At 54.4% G+C, this 20,058-nt stretch overlaps 1 protein-coding gene across 1 annotated transcript in view; it reads left to right on the forward strand.

Moving 5' to 3' along the window:
- Window positions 1-2,305: 2,305 nt before the first annotated feature.
- ATG16L2 (autophagy related 16 like 2) overlaps window positions 2,306-20,058 on the forward strand; it is a 62,660-nt gene continuing 44,907 nt past the window's right edge. The window contains exon 1 of the mRNA XM_074954565.1: window positions 2,306-2,435. Within this exon, the coding sequence (XP_074810666.1) occupies window positions 2,306-2,435 (130 nt within the window). The remainder of the gene's footprint in view (window positions 2,436-20,058) is intronic.

Below are 20,058 nucleotides of genomic sequence, written 5' to 3' on the forward strand. Positions count from 1 at the left end.
GCGGGCCGGGCTCCTCTAGCCCCTCTGGTGTGGGGCGGGCCGGGCTCCGTGCATGGGGCAGGCCGGGCCCCTCTAGTGTGGGGCGAGCGGGGCTCCGTGCACGGGGCAGGTCGGGCCCCTGTGGTGTGGGGCGGGCCGGGCTCCTCTAGCCCCTCTAGTGTGGGGCGAGCGGGGTTCCGTGCACGGGGCGGGCCGGGCTCCTCTAGCCCCTCTGGTGTGGGGCGGGCCGGGCTCCGTGCATGGGGCAGGCCGGGCCCCTCTAGTGTGGGGCGAGCGGGGCTCCGTGCACGGGGCAGGTCGGGCCCCTCTAGTGTGGGGCGGGCCGGGCTCCTCTAGCCCCTCTGGAGTGCGGCGGGCCGGGCTCCGTGCATGGGGCAGGCCGGGCCCCTCTAGTGTGGGGCGAGCGGGGCTCCGTGCACGGGGCAGGTCGGGCCCCTCTAGTGTGGGGCGGGCCGGGCTCCTCTAGCCCCTCTGGAGTGCGGCGGGCCGGGCTCCGTGCATGGGGCAGGCCGGGCCCCTCTAGTGTGGGGCGAGCGGGGCTCCGTGCACGGGGCAGGCCGGGCTCCTCTAGCCCCTCTGGTGGGGGGCGGGCCGGGCTCCGTGCACGGGGCAGGCCGGGCTCCTCTAGCCCCTCTGGTGTGGGGCGAGCCGGGCTCCGTGCACGGGGCAGGCCAGGCTCCTCTAACCCCTCTGGTGGGGGGCGGGCCGGGCTCCGTGCATGGGGCAGGCCGGGCCCCTCTGGTGTGGGGCGAGCCGGGCTCCGTGCACGGGGCAGGCCGGGCTCCTCTAGCCCCTCTGGTGTGGGGCGAGCCGGGCTCCGTGCACGGGGCAGGCCGGGCTCCTCTAGCCCCTCTGGTGTGCGGCGGGCCGCGCTCCGTGCACGGGGCGGGCCGGGCTCCTCTAGCCCCTCTGGTGTGGGGCGAGCCGGGCTCCGTGCACGGGGCGGGCCGGGCTCCTCTCGCCCCTCTGGTGGGGGGCGGGCCGGGCTCCGTGCATGGGGCAGGCCGGGCCCCTCTAGTGTGGGGCGAGCGGGGCTCCGTGCACGGGGCAGGCCGGGCTCCTCTAGCCCCTCTGGTGTGGGGCGAGCGGGGTTCTGTGCACGGGGCAGGCCGGGCTCCTCTAGCCCCTCTGGTGGGGGGCGGGCCGGGCTCCGTGCACGGGGCAGGCCGGGCTCCTCTAGCCCCTCTGGTGGGGGGCGGGCCGGGCTCCGTGCACGGGGCAGGCCGGGCTCCTCTAGCCCCTCTGGTGGGGGGCGGGCCGGGCTCCGTGCACGGGGCAGGCCGGGCTCCTCTAGCCCCTCTGGTGGGGGGCGGGCCGGGCTCCGTGCACGGGGCAGGCCGGGCTCCTCTAGCCCCTCTGGTGGGGGGCGGGCCGGGCTCCGTGCACGGGGCAGGCCGGGCTCCTCTAGCCCCTCTGGTGGGGGGCGGGCCGGGCTCCGTGCACGGGGCAGGCCGGGCTCCTCTAGCCCCTCTGGTGGGGGGCGGGCCGGGCTCCGTGCACGGGGCAGGCCGGGCTCCTCTAGCCCCTCTGGTGTGGGGCGAGCCGGGCTCCGTGCACGGGGCAGGCCGGGCTCCTCTAGCCCCTCTGGTGTGGGGCGAGCCGGGCTCCGTGCACGGGGCGGGCCGGGCTCCTCTAGCCCCTCTGGTGTGGGGCGAGCCGGGCTCCGTGCACGGGGCAGGCCGGGCTCCTCTAGCCCCTCTGGTGTGCGGCGGGCCGGGCTCCGTGCACGGGGCGGGCCGGGCTCCTCTAGCCCCTCTGGTGTGCGGCGGGCCGGGCTCCGTGCACGGGGCGGGCCGGGCTCCTCTAGCCCCTCTGGTGTGCGGCGGGCCGGGCTCCGTGCACGGGGCGGGCCGGGCTCCTCTAGCCCCTCTGGTGGGGGGCGAGCCGGGCTCCGTGCACGGGGCGGGCCGGGCTCCTCTAGCCCCTCTGGTGGGGGGCGAGCCGGGCTCCGTGCACGGGGCAGGCCGGGCTCCTCTAGCCCCTCTGGTGTGCGGCGGGCCGGGCTCCGTGCACGGGGCGGGCCGGGCTCCTCTAGCCCCTCTGGTGGGGGGCGAGCCGGGCTCCGTGCACGGGGCAGGCCGGGCTCCTCTAGCCCCTCTGGTGTGCGGCGGGCCGGGCTCCGTGCACGGGGCGGGCCGGGCTCCTCTAGCCCCTCTGGTGGGGGGCGAGCCGGGCTCCGTGCACGGGGCGGGGCCGAGCAGGGCCCCCTCCCTGGGGCTGGGCCCGCCGGGGGCTTCCCCCGCTGGTGACGTCAGGAGGGTTCCCTCCCCGCGCGGACGCAGCCCGGCCGCCCAGGGCCGCAGCCATGGCCGAGGCGGCGGGGAGCGGCGGCGGCGGCCGCGGCGGCGGCAGGTCCTGGAAGCGTCACATCGTCCGGCAGCTGCAGCTGCGGGACCGGGCGCAGGGCGGCCGCTTCCTGGACGTGGTGCAGGCCTGTGAGCGAGCGGGGCCGTGGGCGGCCGCCTGCGCCGTGCTGGGCGGGGGCAGGGGGAGCTGGCGCCCGGGGGGGGGGGGGGGTTGGGGTTGATTTGGGGAGGGGGTGTTTGGTTTAGGGGGACAGAAGGAGGGGGTGTTTGGTTTGGGAAGGGAGGGGGACAGGGGTAGCTGGAGCCCTCGGGCAGCAGGTGTTTGATTTGGGAGGGGTAGCTGCAGCTGGGGCGGGGGGGGTTGATTTGGGAAGGCAGGGGGCAAGGGGTAGCTGGAGCCCTGGGGGGAGGGGGTGTTTGGTTTAGGGGGACGAGGGAGGGGGTGTTTGGTTTGGGAAGGGAGGGGGACAGGGGTAACTGGAGCCCTTGGGCAACAGGTGTTTGATTTGGGAGGGGCAAGGGGTAGCTGCAGCTGGGGCAGGATGGTTGATTTGGGAAGGCAGGGGGCAAGGGGTAGCTGGAGTCCTGTGGGGGGTGGTGTTGGTGCAGCTCAGGGGGCTGCCTGCTTCGGGGTAGGAGCAGACTTTGGGTGGGGGAGATTGGGAGGGGTCAGACGGGTAGGTGTGACCCTGGGGTGGGTGTATTTTAGGCAGTGATGGAGGGGAAAGGGGTAGGTGCAGGCCTGGGGGGGGAGTGTACTTGATTTGCGGGAGGGGCAGGACTCGCTGCAGCTCTGGTTAGTGGGTGCGTCTGAAGGAGGAGCAGCCCCGCGTGTGTGGTGATGGCTGAAGCGCCAGGGGAAAGGAATAAGGCCACCTTCAGTTTTTGTTACCCAACAAACTGTTGTGTAGCCGGGTCCTGGCCCTTCCCCCTTCTCTCAGCCTCTCACTGGATGAGTCATTTGTTTTGTAGCTGCCTTTGAAATATAAATATCCCTTTTCTGGCCGGGAGGTGTGGTTTGCTCAGAGTTTTGTGCCTAACTCTGCCCTTCTGTTTTGACTTGTAAACGTGAGCTCCGACGCCGTCCTTGTCCTCCCCCGGCCCTGTCGCTTGTGCGTTCTGTGCCCTGGCGTGTCTCTCCGTGCTGCGATGTGCGGGTCAAACTCCCATTCTGGAGGCAGCCGGAATTGCTGACTCTCCCACACCTTCCCCCCGTGAAATAAACGAGATGTTGCGTAGCCGAAAGAAAAATTTCTGTGGTGTGTGTGGAAGAAGGAACTTGAGGGGTTGGTTAGATCCGTGTTCTGCTGACCTCGCTCTGAACTGCGACCCTGGCCATCAGAAAGGAGGCTTGTTCCGGGCCTAGAAGGAGCGGAATGCTTTAGCGTGATAAAGGGAGGTGAAAGTAAAAGCAAAAGGATGAAATTAGCCGAGGGGAGAGCTCTAGGTTGCGTATCAGAGAAGTCTTCCTGGTTGTTATCAACTGTTCGTCTTGTGCGAGCAACAAACATCTTGGAAGGGAGATGAAATCATGCTTCAGGGCTCAATCCAATATCCAATTATTAGAGGCGGGAATGAGACCTAATGGGGGGACAGGTGCTACGCCTTCCTCTGAAGCAGCCAGCGCTGGCCGCCGTCAGCGATAGGATATGGGACCAGATGGATCTCAGGACGGATTTGACCAAGCAGCCCTTACGCTCCCCAGTCAGGATCGGTGTCCTATTGTGCTAGGTGCTCTACAAATGCACTATTGCACTCCCTGCCCTGAAGAGCTGATATCCCAGGCTTTGATCTGGTAAGAAGCTCTGTTCAGATGTGCCCCTGAATACATTTTCAGGATCAGGGTCTAATTGAAGTCGGGATGCGAGGAGTGGGTCTAATAAACAGTATGGGGTGGCTCAAGGTGACTGATAAAATCCCGGGATCACATAGCTAGGGAACAGCTGTATGAATTGGATTCTTGCATTTGCCCAGTTCCAATTGTTTAAACCTCAGGTTATTTTCGATACGTGTATCTATTTCTATTCAAAATAACACAGTCATTTCCCAGATCCCTCCAAGTCTCCTGGTCAAGCCCATCCCAAAATTCAGTGACTGCCAGAAACCATCTCCCATTGATCGCTGTGGGATAGTCTCCTTGGGGACTTGGTGGAAGCCCCACCCTTGTGACCTTTTGTGGGTTGTATGGTCTAGTTTTAAAAGTCCTGGAAGGAATAATCCTGCCATGGCCTCAGGGAGATAGATTGGAGGAGCTCAGTGCCTCAGTTTCCCCATCTGTACAATGGTACTGACCTCCTTAGAAAAGAGCGTTGGGATCTGCTGATGAAAAGGAGCTGAGTATATTAGGGCTTTTCCCTTGCTCAGGTCCATGACTATATCTGCTTTACACTTTTCAGATGGCCATCCAATATTTCTCACATCCTTACCTCTGCTAAATGGCTGCTTTGGGTCAAAGGTTACTGTAATCTTTCCCATTGCTAATAAGTCTTTACATTTGTACCTTTCCTCTCCAAGTGCTTTCCAGGCCCTTCAGCTGCATTTCTGATCCTGGATCTGGTTTTGCCCTAATTTTGTGTCAGGCTCCAGAACCAAAGCAAAAGAGCGTGTGAAGTACGTGTCAAGAAAACCACATGCCCTAGTATCCTCTGCAAGGATGGCTAGACTGTGAGTCTTGGAAGAAGGCTCTTGGGAGAACACAGCTCTTTCCTTGACGTGTGTGTTTTGAGATTGGCAGGGAATGTCTGGGTGTGCTTTCACTTTCTGCTCCTCAGAAGGGGAGGCTGAGTCAGTCTGATGCAGACTGGTCTGCTCTATACAAACACTTTATTGCTGACAACAGATGTAGGCACCGGTGAAGCACTGAACCGCTGCTGAAGGCTGCTGCGGTCTGCGCTTGTATCTAAATCAGGTTCAACGCTGCTTCGGCTCGCTTCCGTATGCCCATTTTCAACAACAGGTCATTCTTGTTGTGTAGACAAGGTTTCGTTATTATTCCTGTTTTTTGCTTTGCCCTCTGACTCTGCCTCCTGGGGGTTAGGTAAGAGAGAGGCGTCTAGGGCACAAAAAAAGAAAAGGAGTACTTGTGGCACCTTAGAGACTAATAAATTTATTTGAGGATAAGCTTTCGTGAGCTACAGCTCACTTCATCGATTGATTTCATCCATTGATTTCAAGTACTTTTGGGGAAATGGGCCTTAGTCCCTCTGCGCCTCACTTTCCCATGTGTAAAACAGGACTAAAAGCACTTAGCCCACGGGGAGGTAGCGAGGGTAAATACATCACAGGTTGTGAGCGGCTCAGATACAACAGTAACGGATACAAGCCAGATACGATGGATATATCCCATTGCAGTAAGATAGGGTTACAGCATAGGCCAGGACTCCTGGGTTCTCTTTCCAGCTCTTCCAGTGACTTTGCGATATGACTCTGGACAGTCTTGTAAGCTTTTTGAGTGTCAGTTTCCACCTCTGTGAAATGACCGTACTTTTACGGGTGCAAGCGTGTGCTGCTTTGAGACTGACAGTCACAGGGGGGTTGTAAAACGGAACTAGTTCGTGTCTGGACAGCCGGGGGAAAATGAGATACCGACTTGAAATGTCTTCCCCGAGGCTGGGTTATAATTAGAACTTGGGAGTTTCGAACGCCCAGTTCTCTTCGTTCATCTAGACGGGGTCACTGGTGCTGGCAGGTCTTTTGAGATCCCCCCAATAAAAACTCTGTAGAATTGCAAAAGCTGAAGTAACATAATCCCCTTGTCGTCTCTCCCACCTTAAGCTATGGTCCGGCGGAGTTAAAAATGCAGGGAGGGGGGATTTAAAATTCACTGCACTCAAATGCTGTCCCACGTTCAGGAAGAGGGCCGCCACCCGTCTCCCGCTCTTGCAGGTCTTTCTCAGATCCTGCAGGCCAGTCTCCTGCTTCTGGTCACAAAGTGATCCCTGCCTAGTTGGCTGAGGAGACACTTCTTATAGGGCCGCACAGTTGGGGGCGTTATAGGGGGACTGTGCTTTTCTCGGGGGCATCCGGCATTAGCTGCTAACAGAGATGACCTGAACCATTACTCTGTATCTGGTGCAGCAACTCCTGTGTGTCAAAGGGGAAAAAAGGTCTCTCCAGGTCATGTAAATATGTTTCCGTGCACTGAGGTTTATTCTGCTTCAACCTAATAGTTATTCTCTTCCTTCTGTGAGGGTGATTTTTTTTCTTTCATTTTCAGTAGTGCTGCTCTATCAGAGACCGAAGTTGGGGAGCGTGAATTTTGACCCCCCCATCAGATTATGCAATAATGCTTTGCTGTATGGCCTCTGGAAAGTGACTCAGAACCCCCCAGGAAGTGCCCTTTTTTTACAGGCTGGTTTTCATGGTCACAGCTGAGCCCAGGTGACAGCTGTAATGCGCAGCTTGTCTTTCCACTGGTGGTGTTTACCATTCCTCTCCGATGTAGATCCACAGCTTCCAGTCTGCATTATAGAATCATAGAAGATTAGGATGGGAAGAGACCTCAGGAGGCCATCTAGTCCAACTCCCTCCTCAAAGCAGGACCAACACCAACTAAATCATCCCAGCCAGGGCTTTGTCAAGCCAGGCCTTAAAAACCTCTAAGGATGGAGATTCCACCACCTCCCTAGGGAACCCATTCCAGTGCTTCAACACCCTCCTAGTGAAATAGTGTTTCCTAATATCCAACCTAGACCTCCCTCACTGCAACCTGGGACCAGTGCATTACTGAGTGCACCGTGCCAGGGAGTGTCTTGGAAAGGACTCAAAGGTCAGCTAGTTCCCACTGGCTCACCTCTTGGAAGGTCCAAGTTGCCGTAATGAACGCTGGTGCTCTATGCTCTGCCCTTGCTCCCTCTTTGCTCCTGGGTCCAGCTCAAGCTGTTGACTATGCTCTATTACAGGCCCTCAAACTGTGGGGTGCGCTCCCCTAGGGGGGGCACAGAGGAACATTGGAAGACTGGAAAAGGGCAAATATAGTGCCCATCTATAAGAAGGGAAATAAGGACAACCCAGGAAATTACAGACCAGTCAGCTTAGCTTCTGTACCTGGAAAGATACTGGAGCAAATAATTAAGCAATCAATTTGCAAACACCTAGCAGATAATAAGGTGATAAATAACAGCCAGCGTGGATTTGTCAAGAACAAATCATGTTAACCAACCTGATAGCTTTCTTTGACAGGGTAACAAGGCTTATGGATATGGGGGAAACGGTAGACGTGGTCTATTTAGACTTCAGTAAGGCTTTTGATACTGTCTTGCCTGACCTTCTCATAAACAAACTAGGGAAATGCTACCTAGATGGAGCTACTATAAGGTGGGTGCATAACTGGTTGGAAAATCGTTCCCAGGGAGTAGTTATTAGTGGTTCACAGTCATGCTGGAAGGGTATAACGAGTGGGGTCCCGCAGAGATCGGTTCTGGGTCTGGTTCTGTTCAATATCTTCATCAGTGATTTAGATAATGGCATAGAGAGTGCACTTGTAAACTTTGTGGACGATACCAAGCTGGGAGGGGTTGCAAGTGCTTTGGAGGATAGGATTAAAATTAAAAATGATCTGGACAAACTGAAGAAATGGTCTGAAGTAAATAGGATGAAATTCAATAAGGAAAAATACAAAGTACTCCACTTAGGAAGGAACAATCAGTTGCACACATACAAAATGGGAAATGACTGCCTAGGAAGGAGTACTGCGGAAAGGGATCTGGAGGTCATAGTGGATCACAAGCTAAATATGAGTCAACAGTGTAACGCTGTTGCAAAAAAAGCAAATGTCATTCTGGGATGTATTAGCAGGAGTATGGTAAGCAAGACACGAGAAGTAATTCTTTCTCTCTGTTCTGCGCTGATTAGGCCTCAACTGGAGTATTGTGTCCAGTTCTGAGCGCCACATTTCAGAAAAGATGTGGACAAATTGGAGAAAGTCCAGAGAAGAGCACCAAAAATGATTCAAGGTCTAGAAAACATGACCTATGAGAGAAGATTGAATAAATTGGGTTTGTTTAGTCTGGAGACGAGAAGCCTGAGAGGAGACATGATAACAGTTTTCAAGTACATAAAAGGGTGTTACAAGGAGGAAGGAGAAAAATTGTTCCGTTAACCACTGAGGCTAGGACAAGAAGCAATGGGCTTAAATTGCAGCAAGGGAGGTTTAGGTTGGACATTAGGAAAAACTTCCTAACTGTCAGGGTGGTTAAGCACTGGAATAAATTGCCTAGGGCGGTTGTGGAATCTCCATCACTGGGGATTTTTAAGAGCAGGTTGGACAAACACCTGTCAGGGATGGTCTAGATACTACTTAGTCCTGCCTTGAGTGCAGGGGACTGGACTAGATGACCTCTCAAGGTCCCTTCCAGTTCTGTGATTCCAGGGTGTGTGGCGGGACCCGGACCAGCCCCCCACTGGAGGCAGGGAGAGAGCGCCACCCAGCCCTACCCCCGGCCACGGCCCTGCACCTAGTCCCGTCCCCAGCCTCAGCTCCGCACCCAGCCGAGGGCCCAGCTACTGGTCCTCACCACGGCCCAGCTGCAGCTCCGCTCCCAGCCCTGTTCCCGCCCCCAGCCTCAGCCACTGGCCATGGCTCCGTTCCCGGGCCCAGACCTGCCCACAGCCTCGGGCCCCTGCCCTTGGCCTCCCTGCTCCCGACTCTGGCTCCTGGCGGGGGGCGGAGGGGAGGGGAAGGGTAGGGGCACACCATGGACAGGGGTAAGGGAGGGTGTGACCCTGAAAAGTTTGGGGACCGCTGCTCTATTAGGTCTAGGACCCAGTTACCTGAGATATGAAGGCAGTCTGATTGGTCATGGGAGTTAGAATCTGCTGACTCTTCGGTGGAAATTTTTCAGCTGGTTCTGGTTGGCAAATAGAACTTGGGACAGAGCAACAAGGATCTTGAGCTGCTGGTGGCTTCTGGCCTCCAGCAAAAATCCACAGAAGCCCGTGGAAACCAATGGAGACCAGCTGGAGGATCCTAACTGGGTTTACTCAAACTGGCTCTGTAGGGGAAAAAGCAGGGAGGTGTTGAAACTCTTGGTTCTCGTTGGAGGGCCCATGTCCATCCTGGTCAAGATTGATGAGAATGCCGCCACTGTATAAGACTTATTTGTGCCATCGACCTTCTCCCTCCCCCTTAGGGGTGGGGAGGCTGGTTAGGGACCAGAGCTGGTTTCTGCTGGTTTGTGGCTGTGGTGGTGGAAGGCGTCCAGTGGTGGAACCTCAGTAAAAGCTTCTAAAATTAAGTTCTGCCCATGCTTCAGAGAGAATTGTCTCATGGCCAAAGCCTGGCCTGGAGAAGTGCAGGGTGAACGTGGGATGGGTGTTGCGGAGATGTATCGCAGAGGGTATGCTGGGGGGCATAGATGGATATTGCACTTAGGTCTGTAAGCTCTGAGCTTTGTGATCATCTCGGGAAGGGAAGGGAGTGCTACACCATGGACTGGCTGCCAAGAGACCTTCATTGCCAACCCTTCTGAGCCTCAGTCATATCGCTGATCATTCATTCGCTCCCCCAGAGGGCAGATGCCATGGAGAATCATGGCTGTGAAGGGAGATGCATCCCTTGTCAAGGGAGAGGTGTCCCTCATGTAGAGCTTGACCATTAGGTTCAGGACTTTGGTTACTCTGTATTTGGCACCAGGGTTACCACTGTGGGAATCGTGTGTCCAGCTCTGGTGCCCACACGTCAAGCAACGTAGCATGTTGATAAATTGGAGAAGGTTCAGAGAAGAGTCACGAGAATGATCACTTGATTGGAAAACCTGCCTGATAGTGATAGACTCAAGAAGCTCAATCTATATATCGCAACAAAAAGCAGGTGAAGAGGTCTGTAAGTATCACAGATCACAGTCTGTAAGTATCTACGTGGGGGACAGGAATTTGAGAGTAGAGGGCTCTTCAGTCTAGCAGATGAGGGTCTAACAAGATCCCGTGGCTGGAAGTGGAAGGTAGGAACAATTCAGACTGGAAATAAGGTTGAAGTTTTTAACAGTGAAATAATCAACCATTGGAACAATTTACCAGGGGTCGTGGTGGATTCACTGGCCATTTTAAAATCAAGACTGGATGTCTTTCTAAGAGATCTGCTCTGGTTCAAACACAGATTAAGGCCTGTGTTATGCAGGAGGTCAGAGCAGATGACCCCTGCAATCCCATCGGGCTTTATAATCTCTGATGGTGTTCAGTGGGGAGCTGATGCAGTGACTGGGGTGATGCATGCCCTTCTACTGGTGTGACTCAGAAGAGCAAAGCATTTGCGTTAAAGCCATACACCATGTTTAACCCACAGATATCTAGTCATGTTTCCCTGATCAGTGTAGACAGGAAAACCGTCTCCCCTTTGTAACCATGTTAAACACAGCACATCGCTTGTTTTTATACCACTTGTTCCTAGCACAGTTTAAGGGCTTGGAGAGGGGGCCTTAGACTAACCCCTTTTTTTTACACCCCCACGCCCTTGGAGAAGACCTAAAAACACAGTCAGTTCTTCGTGGTGGCTCCTGGCTTCACTAATGTGTGATTTCGATCAGTGGAGAACACTTTTATGCAATTGACGGGTTTTGGTAAAGTGCGTGGTATTTAGTGCTGTTGGAAAACACCCTGGACACCTAGAAGATCTGTTTAGTTCAGCCCAAATCACCTGAGCTACTTCCACTCCTCAGTCACTGCCATTATTATCTGTATTTACTGTAGGTCTAGGTTCGGAGCCACGGTCGCGGATCAGGACCCTGTTGTACTAGGCGCGGTACAAACACGGAACAAAAAGACCGTCCCCGCCCCAAAGAGTTTGCAGTTTTGATATCAGATAAGAGACAACAGATGGATGCAGACCGATGAGAGTGTGCCGGATAATGTGTCGGTGCTGGTCAGCGTGACGGGCAGGGGTTTGATCAGGCCAGCAGCATGGCAAAGGGGAGTTTTGAGAAGGGATCGGAAGGCAGATCAGGAGGCAGCTTTGTGGATCTTTCCAGGGAGCTCCTCCCCAGAGTGTGGGGCAGTAGGGGAGAAAGCACGAAGGTGCTTGTTTCGAAATGTAACAAGTGAAGCCAGCTGGCATCGTGGACTGATAGGAGGCAGAAGTCGATGACTCAGTAGCATCTGAGAGATGCTGGGAAGGGCCTTGAAAATGAAGACAAGTAGCTTGGTTCATGGGACTGAGATGGCAGAGCCAGTGGATGGGCATAGTGCACCTCACCCTGATCTGGTGGCATCACCTCTCTGGCTCAGAGGTTAGTACAAGTCCCATGGTCCATTCAGCCATTGGCACCTTTGCTGAGACTGCCGGCAGGTGGGCCAGGGGTGGCGTCTGACGTGTGTCACTCGGCTGGAATTCACAACGTGCCAATGGGAAAAGATGTGCACAGGGAAGATTTGTATTTGATCCACCACCCCATAAAGAACTTGATACGTTTACCAAAGCATTGGAGCAGTGATGGACACGTCAAAGGAACCAGCTGTCTTTGGGAGGAGACACCACACTGCACACCCACCCCATCCCCGCCCAAGACACAGCTGATAAATGAAGCATGCCTCCAATTTAGTCTCTAGGAATTTGGTAATAGCAGCCAACATGAGTGTAGCCTGATAGCCACAGACCAGGATCTGCCAGGTGTGAACACCAAGGGGAGAGAGGAATTACCTTGGGGGACATAACGTACAACTGTTGTGTTCCACTGCAGAGGTGGTTGCAGTTCAGCATGATTGACACAATCCCAGCATGGATGTGTGATGGATGCCCCCTGGGGTGCTACCTGGAAGTGGGGTACCACTGAGCCCCCCCGACCCACCAGCCTGGGCTTCCTCTCACACTGTACTGCTGTAACAAGCTACAAAGCCCTCCAGCCTGCATTGTCACCAGCATACATACAGGTAGGGGTACACCCAGCTGCAGTTACAAGCAGGCTCTCTGACCAGCCCCTGCATGGGGAGGCTACTCCCAGCTCCGCAGGCACACACCCTCTCTGGAGTATAAACCCCCAATTATACCGTCTTGTGCTGCACAGGGAACTGTACAGCGTAAACTCACAAAATTTTCCCCCTCCCTCAATGTGGAGAGGAATATGCAACAGCCTTTCCCCCCCAAGTTATGATTCCCACACGCTTCACTCCAACTCACTGGTTTAGATAAAGCAAAAACAAGTTTATTAACTACAAAAGATAGATTTTAAGTGATTATAATGGATAGCAAACAGATCAAATCAGATTACCTAGCAAATAAACAAAAAAGCAAACTAAGCTTAATATACTAAATATATTGGGTATGAAGAGCAGATTCTCACCCGAAGAGATGATACAAGCAGGCTGCAGATTCTTAAGGGGCAAGCTGCACTTGCTTTGCAGCTTGGAATCCCCAGGTGTTTCATAAAATCCCCTTAGCCTGGGTCCAGCACTTCCCCCAGTTCAGTCTTTGTTCCTCAGGTGTTTCCAGTAGTCGTCTTGTATGAGGAGCAAAGACCCGCAGATGATGTCACTTCCTGCCTTATATAGCTTTTGCATATGGCAGGAACCCTTTGTTCCCAAAGCTTGGTTCCCAGACCAGCCTGTGGAAAAACATTGACATCCCAAGATGGAGTCTAGAGACATGTGATCTGATCACATGTCCTTGTAGAATCATAGCAGCCATTAGGTTGTCTGCAGCATTCTCAGGAAGGCTCCGCAGGTGGGAGATAAGCCTCTCCTAAGGCCTATTGTCTTTTCCTAATGGCTCATTGCCTTGAATAGGCCCTTCCCAAGCAACTCTAGACTGAAAGCCTCTTGTCTAGTGGGTGTTACGCGGGTGTAACTATATTTGAAATGTGGATACATAGTTAATATTCAGAACTTCAGATATAAAAATGATACATGCCTACAAATAGGATAATCATATTCAGCAAATTGTAACTTTTCCAATGACACCATGTAATCTCCTTTGGGATGAAAGGCACCAAAGAAATGGGAAGGTTGTACTGTTCTCATTTTGGCTTCCTTGGAGTTTAGCTGAAATTTCTGTTTGTGTGTACCCTGTAGTGCAAAATAATTGAATTCCACCTGATGATGCTGTCACATTTGCATCTTAACAGGATGATGCCCAAAATAAACCAAGGGCTCTTAACCACTGCCTCCATCTGACAGACCTGTGATGGTCAGGAAGATCCGACCTATTTTGGGATAGTTGGTGACTCTGGGTCTCGATGTTTGTAGAAAACTCTGGGGGCAATTTCCCTTCATCCCAGCGATGCCCATGAGCTCCAAGCACCTCACCCCTCGTGTATTTAAACTCTCTTGCTGCAGAGAGAACAGGGCTCTTGGCTCCGCGGCGGTAACTTGAGGTAGAGGAGAAGCCAACGTCTGCTCCGCAGTCCTTCCTTGTGAGGGTGGTGGATCTCAATGTCACTGTTGGCAGGTGCAAGGTCACCACCTTGGTTCTCTCCTTGTGTGGGCCTCTCCATCATCTGTCTCAGGCCTGAGGGTACCTGTGCTGGTCAGTGCCTCTCTCCAGCCTTGGTGACAAGTTATGTCATTCCTCAGACCAGTGTCGGGCTAGGCCCGGTTCCCTGGGGTGCCACTCCCTTATCTCTGCAATAGTGAGCGCGTGGTGCCACTGATCTCATGATAGGCCAGTGCTAAGCCAGGTCAAAGGGTCAGGGTTTTCCCGGGACAGCTCTCCTGGATTTACTGTGCAGCTCTAAACAGCCAAGGTCTTTTCATTGCTGTGTGGCCACGAGATCCCACCACACTTCTGATCTGGACAGGGGGGCTTATTCCTTCCCCAGAAGTGGCTGCATGGCATGACGCTGCACTGTTGCTCTGAGCGGGGGGTCAGCGGGTGAGAATGGTGACGTCCGTGCCGTGTGGAGCGACTGCCGCCAGACCTCAGTCCCCAAAGAAATCATTCCAAAGCTCTGAGCATGAGGGCCTTCATGGGGTGAACCGAGCGTGGCTGCATTGGGAGATTCCATGTCTTGGGAGCTGGCTGGCTTAGCCGCAGTGTCTTTTGTTTAGAATTTGCTGCCTCGTTATATTTTGCGAACGAGAAACAAAGCCCAACATTCCATGGCTTTTGTGCAACCCGGCACTGCAATGATTCAGCCCTTTCAATCCCTCCGCTCATTTCCTGTTCTGACACCAAGCCCCCACCCCCTCCAGGGAAAGCTTTCAACACTCCTCCCATGCACCCGCAGGCCCGGTAGCCCCCCGCAATCCTGTTAGGCCCCTGCCTTGTCACCCGGGTCTTTTCTGCAGAGCATTGAAATTTGTCTCTAGGAGCAGCATTCAGCCAGGGACTGGCTAGTGGCCGCAGGTCCAGGGATCCGATGTGTCCCCAGTGCCTTAAGAACGGTGAAGGCTTTTGGCAAGGGGGCCCGGGGCTGGATGTGACATGGAAAGAGGGATGGGTTATAGCAGCAGAATTCGGAGGACGTGAGCCTGTATCACGGTGACAGTGTTCCGACAGGCCCAAAGGAGTCCAGGCTTTGGTGGTAGCTTGTTCCTTAAAGATCTTGCCAGTTTGAGCACCGGTGTGAGTACGGTGGGATGTCTGTCTTTCTGTTGAGCGACTCCTTGATCCTTGTTAGAATCCTTAGGCCTGGCCTACACTCGGTGTGCCCAGGTTTAACTCAAATCAGCCTTTAAATGGATTTAGTTAAACCCTCCTCGTGGACACCTGAAGTTGCATTACACCCGGCTTATATCAAGTTAGCTTAATTCAGTCAGCCGGAGCCTTAGACATTCTCATGGAGAGAGTCTCTTTGTGCCACTTGATAGCACCTCGGGGCAGGTGTAGCCTGCGGGAGAACTGGAACCTAGGGCTCCTGGAGGGCAACCTGCCAGAGATGCTCATCGTCTCCTGGCCTGTCATTTTTGAGAGGGGCTGTGCTCCCCGCTCAGTGCTCAGCACCTCTGAAAATCAGGCCGTTGGCCATTTCTTTCCTCTTGCTCCCCAGCCGCTTGGCACGGACGCTGCATCTGGCGCGTGCTTTGGAGCCGTTTCTAAACAGAGCGGAGCTCCGCCAGGATGGAGGAGCGGCACCCTGTGATTTCTCTTGGGGTAAAGTAGCTCATGCCGCGGACATGTTAGAGAGGACAGGGCAGGGTTCTGCAAAGGTGTCCGACAAAACCGAAAGCTCAGGGATGTTATGGGGCCGCTGCTTAGTGTTGAAGACACAAAGTACTTCCAGCTGGTAATGGAAGACGATAGGGAGGCAGAGCTGCTCAACGTCTGCTTTGCTTCAGTCTTCCCACAAAAAAAATAACGTGACCGGCTGACCAGCGAGGTTACCACAGAGAGCAAAGGGGAAGGGATGCAGAGCAGTATTTGTAAAGAACACGTCCGAGATCTTCTGACTAATTTGAATGAGATCAGGTCAGCAGGGTCTGATGCTATTCACCCCAGGGTGCTGACGGAATTAGCTGAAGAAACCCTGGAGCCACTGGCAATAATATTTGCAAACTCCTGGATGAGAGGCGAGGTCCCGGAAGACTAGATAAGGGCTAAGGTAGAGCCCATGTTTAAAAAGGGGAATAAAGGAGGAACCGGGAAACTATAGACTAGAAGTTTTCCAGGTATCAAAGTCAGGCTGACTAGAGTAATGTATAAAGCATTCAGTGTGTGAACACCTGGCGGATGATGGGGTGATCACTAGCAGCCAGCATGGATTTACCAAGAACAAATCATGCCAAACCAGCTTGATTTCCTTCTTTGGTTTGCTGGGTAGGGGGAATGCGATGGACATAGTATACCTGGACTTTAGCAAGGCTTTTGACACAGTCCCACATGACATGCTGATAGGTAAACTAGAGAAATGTGGGCTCAGGAGAACGACCATTAAGTGGATGCATAACTGGCTAAACAACCGCAAACCAAGCGTAACTATTAATGGAAGGATGTCGGATTGGAGGGAGGTCTCAAGTGGGGTTCCACTGGGGTCTGTTCTGGACTCGGTGGAAAGAGTTCAGATACTGTGGGGATGGGCCTGGTGCAAGATCATAGACAGCTTGGGCCACACTGGGTGTAGACATATGCCACGCTTTGGGCCAACCATGTTATCAGCTGATTGCAAGCTCAGTGAAAAGCCATAGCACAGGGAGGGCCAAACGCAGCACACAATAGCGTCCCTGTAATGCCGGGAGTCTTGCTCGCAAGCACAGCGGAGATCTGAGCAGGGCTGGATTGTCAGGTAATATTTTATGCTCTATGAAAACCCCCCTACCCCCCCCACGAACACATCCTGATGGAGCCCAAAGTACCACATGATCTTTATGTGTACTGCACCACTGAAATGCAGCCACTTCTGGGGTGGAGCGTGGTAGCCAGCATGCTGGACAGCAATGATGGGAGGGGGAAACTTGCTTAAGAAGTCCAGAGTAAACCTTCCTTCTGTGAAATGTGCCCTGGGGTCTGTGGCATCCACAGCAGGCGGACCGGAATGGGCTTTTGAGATCTCTGCAATATCCCCCTCCTCCCGCCCCGGGAAGCGGCAGGGGACTCATATTAGAACTTGCCTCAGCAGGAAGAAGCGTTGGCCGGGCCCAGCTGGCTTTGACGTTACGGTTGAAACCCGAGGGTCAGACCTATAAACCGCCACTGCAGCTGGGCGTGTGGGGCAGCAACGGAGGGTGTGAGTGAGTGCACGCAGGGCTGATGCATTTGCACCAGTGATCTGCTTGGAGCGGGTGAAACACCTGTGCGCTTTGCAGAGCTGCCCAGAGCAGAGCCAGCCACATTTGAAAGCAGCCAGCTCGCTCCCGGCTGCTCCGCCTCCCGGTGGAGTTGAGGAGCTGGGGCAGGCTATGGGGCAGGGCACCCAGGGTTTTCTGCCTAAGGCTCCAGCCCCACGCCAGGCACAGACTGAGAGACACGTGTCGAGTGTCAGCAGAAAGTGCTCCTTTGGAGTCAGTCCTGGGCCGGGTGCTGTGCTGCTGGGGGTCGCTACCCACCTCTGCTCATCGACGCCCCCTGGGCACATGCCACAAGAGCAGGGGAGCCTGGCTAGTTACCGTCTGCTACCTCGGATTCCCCTGGCAGCGGCATTTGGCATTGGGATTTTTCTTCTCTTCCTATCCTAAACTCTAGTTGTGCTTTTATCAGACCGCTGCCACATTCCACGCCAGAGGTGGCTGCCTGCCAGTAATGAGGGAAATGATTCCCATGCTAATGCATGCAGGGCTTGCTTATTTCACAGGGGAGCTGAAGATTAATTAGCTAATGCTTGTGAAAGGGCTTGGAAGGTGGATAAAGCTAAGTGTCATTTCGAGGGTGGGGTATTTTTAAACAGAGTGGTCCCCCCCTTTCATTGGAGGATGCAGGGGCTGATGTGTGACTATCTCTGCACCCACCAGGAGATCCCCCTGCCAGGCTTCCTCTCCCAGCACCCACAACTGGCTCACGCGCCTTCGACTGATCACAAGGGAGGTGGCTTGTTCTGCGCTGACGTTCTCAATAGCCTAGACCCAAATGTCACAAAAAAGGCACACAAAACCCCCCTGGCTGTCCGTCGTCCAATACGTTATGGCACTTTGCTATCAAAGGCCACGTTCTCGGCTCCACCCAGCCTCCACTGAGGACAGCTGAGATGGGAGCTCTCTGATCCTGGGGCCTGGTCTGTGCCCAGGGGTTGCTCTAAAGTACACTGCCCCCTAAGGCCATCTACCAGCTGGGGATCACTGGAGTGCAACATGCTGCAGTCAGGCCTGCCTGCCTGCCCCAGCTTGGCCTCTCTGCTTGCAGTTTCTGTGGAGGCTGGTGTGTAGGATCCAGCGATGCCACTTCTGGTCACCCCTAGAGCTGCTTTCCAGCCTCTTTGCACCACTAGACCAGAGCAGAGGGGGCTGGGCTGCAGGCCAGAATCAGCATGGCTCTTAAGCTTTTGGGACCCAACTCTTCGCAGAGGCTAAGGAATGAATCCTCCACCCCCTTTGAGGCAGGAAACCGTGTCTCTATTTTTACAGAAAGGGGCCAGAGAGCTGAAGGCCCAGCTCCATAAAGTGACTTGTGACTTAAGAGCTCAGTGGTTTACAAACTCACTCAAGAGGTGGGAGACCCGCTGGTTCAAGTTCTCCCTCTGGCTGATCGTGAGAAGGGATGTGAGCTGGGATAATAGGCAGCAGGTTTAAAACAAATGAAGTATTTCTTCACACAACACACAGTCAACCTGTGGAACTCCTTGCCAGAGGATGTTGTGAAGGCCAAGACCATAACTGGGTTCAAAAAACTAGATAAATTCATGGAGGATAGGTCCATCAGTGGCTATTAACCAGGATGGGTAGGAATGGTTTGCCAGAAGCTGGGAATGAGTGAGAGGAGATGGATCACTTGATGATTCCCTGTTCTGTTCATTCCCTCTGGGGCATCTGGCAGTGGCCATGGTCAGAAGACAGGATACTGGGCTAGATGGACCTTTGGTCTGACCCAGTAGGGTCATTCTTATGTTCTTATGGACCTACCACTCCTCAGGTGACTGCCCTCACCACTAGGCTGTAGAGTCATTCTCATTCCTTTCTGCCTAAATTAATATTTAATCATTACAGTGGAACAACTGTGTACATCCCATAGTCCACTGGTCGGGACACTCAATGGAGGAGGTAGATTCCTGTTAGAATCCTTTCTCCAGTGGGATCAGGTTTGCCATCCTTTCCAGTCCAGGGAACGGCTAATCTGGCATTTCTGACAATGTGGCCTAGTGGATAGAGCACTGGACTGAGACTCAGGAGACCTGGGTCTTTTCATGGCTCTTCTGCTGAGTGACCATGGGCAAGTCACTGCCCCTCTCTTGCCTCGGTTTCCCTATCTGTAAAATAAGGGTAATACTACTTGTGCCCTTTGAGACCTATGGCTGAATGGAGCTAAGTCCTCTCATTTGTGTGTGTGCGTGTGTAATGTCGCTTCAGGACAATGCCCGAGCAATCAAATAGCTTGTAACATCAGACCCACCAAGTCTTACTCACCTGGCTTTAATTTTAAGGCAGCATTTAAAGTACTGGACTCCTTGGTATGTTTTGCTGTTTTGGTGACGTTTAAAATCTTGCCCACCGTTTCCTGCAATCTCCCTTGATCGGATTGTCACGTCTTCCGCCCCGAGGGCTTGTTGGACAAACTGTTTTCTCAAAGCCTGGTAGATTTCATTCTTTTCCCTCTGATCAGATCCCCCAGCAAGAAGCTTACAAAGAAGAGTAGCCCTCAGGGCACTGGCAATTTCACCAGCCTGACTCCGGGCTTCACCACTGGTGGTGTGCTCTGTGAAGCCAGCCCTTTGATTGTCCTGCCAAGAGGTCCTAAAAGCTCTCCTGGGACATGTTCACACCTTCCTCATCATTGTGCCTCCAGCCCTGGGGCAGCTCCCCTGCCCTGGAGCTAGCTAGAGCCAACGTGTGTGCTGGGGGGCGGAGACGGCTGGAAATGGCTCCCCTGGAGAGCCTGCAAGCTGGTCATCACACTTGAATTGAACGATGGGGAGCGCACCATAATCCTGCCCTCCTAATGCTCCGTATCCAGGAGCCGCGGGTACGCTGTAAGGCTTGGTCTGTGCTAGAGTTGGGTGGATGTAAGGCAGCTTATGTCGAACTAACTGTCAGTGTCAATGCTACAGCCTTGCTCCCGCCAATGTAAGTGCCCCACTACACCGACGTCGTAACTCCACCTCCCCCAGAGGCGTGGGGCTTCTGTCGGTGTAGTTAGGGCCAGGCAGTGTGCGGTAGACACTTACTTACATGGGCTGTTGGCTAAAATTCTTGTCAATTTCACAGCCGTGAAATTGACAAGAAAGGCTGTAGGTCCCTGCGCCTG

The sequence above is a fragment of the Natator depressus genome, chromosome 1 (genome assembly GCF_965152275.1).
Source record: "Natator depressus isolate rNatDep1 chromosome 1, rNatDep2.hap1, whole genome shotgun sequence".
NCBI classification, from domain to species: Eukaryota; Metazoa; Chordata; order Testudines; family Cheloniidae; genus Natator; species Natator depressus.